The following is a 6,098-nucleotide window of genomic DNA, read 5'->3' as shown; positions in this document are numbered from 1 at the left end:
GAGATTTAAGTGGTTCGGCTTAACAAGCCTACATCCACTGGCGGAGACGATCTAGGAAAAATTCACTAACAAAAGAGTGTAGTACAAACAAAACCACTCAAACCCAAAAGTCCCAATACACCCCAATCTCACTCAAAAGAGAATTAGATACAAAAGAGAAAAATATTCTCTAAAATTCTCTAAGTTTTAGCACTCCAAAAGTGAGATCAAAATGAAGAAAAATGGTGCATCTTCTTCTCCCTACAGCACAAGCCTCTCTCTCTCTCTCTCTCTCGGCAGTTTTTTCTTTTCTTCTTTCTCTCTTTTTTTTTTGCTAAAGTTACTGTCTCTCTTCTCCTCTTGATGACCGAATGGCTTCAAATAAAAACAAAGCTTCTAGAAGAAGCTCAATGAATGGAGAAGCCAAAGTGGACGTGTGAGAGAGAAAACATAAGTCAAAAGTATGGGATGCCATACTTCTGTGGGGCCACGGTAAGACTTGTGAAAGCAAGTCACCAAATCTGACAGTATTTCTCAATAAATTTACAAGAGAATGCTCAAGCATTATATACACACAGTATTTACAAAAGTATTAAAAACAGAGAATTAAGGTGCAGATTTGTATAATGGATTACAAAGGTATGAGTGTAAATATGTTTCCTTATGTGTGAAGGTTGAGGAGAGGAGTATCATTCTATGTAAGTCATGCTGCACTCAATCCTTGTGATCTTTGATATAATTTCCTTAACTCTGTAGCGCATGATCTGGATTGATATGGATTGCCAAGATCAAGAAGATTGCATGGCTTGATGAGTGAAGCATGATATGTGGTGACTTGTCTGATTCCACAATCAGTGGAGTGAGCTGGAGATGATTTGGTGTCGTGGCTTTGAGCAGCTGGGGGAGAAGGTTCAGCTGGAGAAGGGCGTTCTCTATCACATAGAAAGTTGAGTTATTAAGCACCAAACAACTGCTGTGATGGGGCTTTTTATCTGACTGAGAGACAGAGAGACAGAGAGAAAAAGATGTGAGAAGAAGGAAACCAAAATCCGCATCATGCAAGTGATGATCTTGAACTTCTTTTTAATATGTACAACACTGAGTTGTTTTTACTACAATTTTGACATGGTCATATTGTGAAACAATAATGTGTATACTATCATTTGTTTGTGCAGTTGCTACAACTCAGTGGAATTCTTACTGTTTTCTTTTGTGGGATTCTGATGTCACACTATGCGTGGCATAATGTTAGTGAGAGTTCAAGAATCACGACCAGGTATGCTTGTTTTGGATTTTAGTGACATTAAAAGGTCATAACTGATTGTGCCCTCTACTTGGTTTATTGCCTCCTCTCTGCAGGCATGTATTTGCGACAATGTCATTTATTGCAGAAACATTCATATTTCTCTATGTGGGAATGGATGCTCTTGACATTGAAATGTGGAGAACGACCAAATTAAGGTGCTATTTCTCTCCTACTACAGTCCAACTCAGTCATATTTCAGTAAGTTATTGATAAAAGTTCAGATCATCCAATTTAGTTTTAAGTTGCCATATATTGACATGGATGTAATGGTACCTTGTATGTTAAACTGCTGTTTGTATGGTCCCCTTCATGTACGCCATATGTGCTTCAGAAAAGTCCTAAATCTTTTGATTCAATAGGATGCAATTGGGAAAATTGTAACTTCTTGAGACACTTTTCACGGCATTTAAATCAGACAAATGTTTTATTCTATTACATTTGGAATGATATTCAAGAAAATGCAGTAGCCACTTCATATCAAAAATGATTATTCATAAGAGAAATGTTATAATGGCTAATTTGATGTTCAACGTGGGAGTCCTTCACAGTTTATTGTAAGATATCACAAAACTTGTGGGAGTCAAAGGATTAAGCTTTTCGGCTGAGTAATGTCCCGAAATGCTATGTTATGGTCTCACATAAATACTCTTAAGGTGTCGATGGATATCAATCTCTAGTCTTCACTCAAGGACCAGAGATTCCACAACAACAAAATATTGCATTTGATTCTTGTTTCTCAAAATGGTTCTTTGTTTAAGAGTTAAAAAGGTTTTACTCTTTATCATTGGTAATGGATTTCTTATAAATGTAGCTCACTATTTTATTGTATTTTGTATTTTTCATAACAAAAATTAATTTCAGGGAATATTACTGACAGGAGATGAAGTAGCTGTAAAAAGACTATCAAAAAGATTTGGACAAAGTTGGGAGGAACTAAAAAATGAAGCAATGCTCATAGCCAAGCTTCAACACGAGAATATTATTAGACTTTTGGGCTGTTGCATTGAACGAGATGGAAAGATACTAGTTTATGAATATATGCCCAACAAAAGCTTGGATTTCTTCCTTTTTAGTTTGTAATATCTCACATTTTGATTATATATCTATATGGAATCCTCCCTTCTGCCTGATTGTTATGGTCCTTTGCATGTGACTCACTAATTGTCAATTTACTCATATATGTAAAGCAGATTGAGAGAAGCGCTTGATATTAGATTGGAGGATTCGTGTTATAGTCATTGAAGGAATTGCTCAATGACTTCTTTATCTTCATCAGTATTTCAGATTAAGGATTATTCATAGGGACTTGAAGCCAAGCAATATTTTGTTGGACATAGAGAAGAATCCCAAGATATCAAATTTCAGAATGGCAAGAATATTTGGTGAAAATGAGTCACAAGCAAATACAAATAGGATTGTTGGCACTTTGTAAGTAATATAAAGGAAACTTTTGAATTATAAAAATCAACCTAAAATTAGCAATTACTAATATTTTTAACTTGATAATGGTGCACAGTGGTTATATGTCCCATGAATATGTTTTGGAAGGCCTCTTTTTAATTAAATCCGATGTCTTTAGTTTTGATGTCTTATTGTTAGAGATTGTGAGTGGCAAGAAGAATACTGATTTTTATCAATGTGACTGTCTCCATCTTATTGGATATGTGAGTATCTTATTTGCATCTTTTGTTGTAGAAATTGAAAACACTTAATTACTTTGACTCATAGTTTGGAGTTGTTAAACAAATGTGCATTATTGTCGTCAAAACAAAATTAGTCCTCTATTCTTGAAATTTTAGAACACGAAGTAGAGTATAGAACGTACAATTGGTCTCAAAAGCTTAAACCAATAGAAAATTATGTATTTAATCATTTACCATCATTCTAACATCTTGTAATTTTCCTCTTCTTCATTCTAACATCTTGTAATTTTCCTCTTCTTCTTTGTTTTTTTAAGTGGGAATTATGGACAAGTGATAGGGGAGCAGACTTTGATGGATCCATTACTTGATGATATATCCTCTATGCATATGGTATTGAGATATGTTAACATAACTCTCCTATGTGTTCAAGAAAGTGCAGAGGATAGACCAACCATGTCTGACGTTGTTCCCATGCTTAGCAATGAAAGTGTAATTCTACCTTATCCCAAAGAACCTGCTTTCTTGAACGTGAGAAGTATGTCGAAGGCAAACCTAGTTAACAATAGGCCGTAAATCTACTCTCTGAATGGTGCAACGATTTCAACTATGGAAGGCCGGTAACATTTGAAAGTTCAGCCATAAGCGTTCATATTCTCCGAGTAAATTGTCAGAAAACATTCAATCTCTTTGCCTATGGTCTATAACATTATTCCGTTGTGTATTGTATCTTTGGGTCTTTAGCCCTATAGTTGGTATTACAGTTTCTGATATGTATCATGAAAAGTTGTTTGTACTTCTTTTATGCTGTGACAGTCTAATAGACAAGGACGGCACGAGGGGATCCTTATCAAAATTAGGTTTTATCTAGCCTCCCGATGAAAAATCTTAGTTCCGTCCCTAGTGACTAGTCAATTTTGTGTTAAGAATAACACCTCTATCTAATAAATGTATTGCGGTTAGTCTATACTTCTTTTCTGTGAATAGTTTGTAAAAAAAGTGTCATGATATAGGATGCACCGGCCACTTCATATCCAAAAGGGCTAATCACAATTGGGGTTCATTTTAATCACTTATATAGTCCAATTCGACCTAATACACATTTATCATGGGACTCGACACATACTAATACAATGTTTTCTTAGAAAGATGTTACATTGCTTCTCTAGAGTCATGTATGTATTGATGGCGATTGATTGTTTTAGATTCTGGTATTGTTTTGTAACTTTACAGCCAACAATACAGGCTCTAAGTGAGAAATTGAATGCCAAATGAGAGGGATTAATAATTAGCAACAAAAGAGGGAAAAAAACCATTATGCAATTGTAAATATAGCAACGAAAGAGGCAATTCCATCTCAAACTTTCTTTAGAGGCAGTAAAATTTATATCAAAAGATCAATAGCTTCAACAGATATTGGAAAGAAATACATATATGCAAGCTTAGAGAATACTTGAGGCAGATGCAACCAGAAGTTCTTCAACCCACTGCAACCAATGAAATGTATGTCATTGCCAAGGCGTGCATGGGATTAATCCCAAAAGCAGGGGAGCTGCTTAGTGAAACTGCTCATTCACTATATTACTCATCAAGGTGAGGGCCGTTGGAATTTGCTTGCAAGCCATTTACGCTCATTTCAATGCGTGGAAGCAGTCCATGCGAACAGCCTTTTGACCATTACCTCTTGAGATATTCTCACCCCACTCGTGACCAAACCGCACCTTGAATTGCAATCGGCGGTTGCTCTAAGCCGGTTCTTGGCCTGAGCTAGCTACCATGGGATTGTTACATGTGGATATATGAATAGACGGATTAACAAGTACAAGTACACGGCAATTCCCACAATCAATTCTACAAACTCCCACTAATGGGTTATAACTTTTATTAATTTAGAAGAGGTCCAATGAGCCTAGAGATACGCCCATATCATATAATAATATACTTGGGAAATATCTGGACAGAGGACCCTGATCCTGGAGTGGTGAAAATGCAATGTTAAAACTTATGCCTAACTTTAGATATATTTTTGTGTGTTTTAACTGTACATAACTCAGAATAGGAAACACAATAACAAAGGAAATCAGAAAATTAATAAACCAGTATCTAATTTGGTCTATTAACATATATTCTGATATCAGGATATATATATTCAAAACATCTCTCTTCTACATATAGGCAGAGGTAATGACATGTACTCAAGCAGTCCATTCACTTTGTATGGAAGTGTTAGACTGTTGATTCTCAAATCCATTTTGAATAGGGAGCTAAATATTTATTTGGACCGTATCACTAAGTTGATGTCTCTGTCTAACATTATGAACAATAATTTTGACATCGTCATATTGTGAAACAATAATGTGCATACTATCATTGTTTGTGCAGTTGCTACAATTGTTAGGAAATTAATCCCATTTCCCAAGACCCGTGAGATGCGAAAAATAAGAAGAATGCGGAATAACAAAGATAAGCAATCACACACGACACAAAGATTTAAGTGGTTCGGCTTAACAAGCCTACATCCACTGGCGGAGACGACCCGGAGAAAATTCACTATCAAAAGATGGAGTACAAAAATAGTAGAGAGAAAATCACTCAGATTCCAAAGCCCCAATACACCCAAAATCTCACTATCACACAAGAAAGATTATTCCCAAAATGGAATACAAAAGACAGATGTACAAACTCTTCTTTTGCTGGAACGGATGGCGGCTGATCTCTATTTTCTTCTCTCACTCTGCAGCACCCTTTTTCTTCTAATCACTTGTTTTTGGCTCCTCCAAAAAACCACCAAGAAGAAAACACCCTTGCTGCCCTTGTACCTCCTTCTCTCAAATTCTCTCTTTTTTCTCCTCCCTTTGGTGCTTCACGTTTTTGGTACACACAAATTCACCTTGTGCTTTGTTCCTTATATAGAAGCTTTAACTCTCCTTTTACATGTTGGTCTAGGACTCCTACTATAAATCAAACAAGGAGTCCAATTACACATAGGAGAAGGACTCCAAAACAAACTTGGACAAAAGTCTTCTAAACCCAAAAGGAGTAGAGAACTAGTGGGGCCCACGTGTGATGGGTGGCAAGTCACACCTAACAATCTCCACCTTGACTTGAATCCCATCAAGTCTACCAAAACGTGTCTCCTCCGGATGTCTCCGCGTCAGCCCCCAAGGGCAATC

General features: G+C 36.3%; 1 protein-coding gene across 1 annotated transcript in view; it reads left to right on the top strand.

The window, feature by feature from the left end:
* Window positions 1-393: 393 nt before the first annotated feature.
* LOC132174577 (G-type lectin S-receptor-like serine/threonine-protein kinase At4g03230) overlaps window positions 394-6,098 on the top strand; it is an 8,165-nt gene continuing 2,460 nt past the window's right edge. Inside the window, exons 1-5 of the mRNA XM_059586212.1 lie at window positions 394-471; window positions 1,155-1,255; window positions 1,339-1,440; window positions 2,570-2,713; window positions 2,802-2,949. Coding sequence (XP_059442195.1) covers window positions 394-471; window positions 1,155-1,255; window positions 1,339-1,440; window positions 2,570-2,713; window positions 2,802-2,949 — 573 coding nt within the window. The remainder of the gene's footprint in view (window positions 472-1,154; window positions 1,256-1,338; window positions 1,441-2,569; window positions 2,714-2,801; window positions 2,950-6,098) is intronic.

Source organism: Corylus avellana, chromosome ca3 (genome assembly GCF_901000735.1).
Source record: "Corylus avellana chromosome ca3, CavTom2PMs-1.0".
Lineage (NCBI taxonomy): Eukaryota > Viridiplantae > Streptophyta > Magnoliopsida > Fagales > Betulaceae > Corylus > Corylus avellana.
The sequence above is the reverse complement of the archived record's forward strand: the minus strand, read 5'-3'. Positions and strand labels throughout refer to the sequence as shown.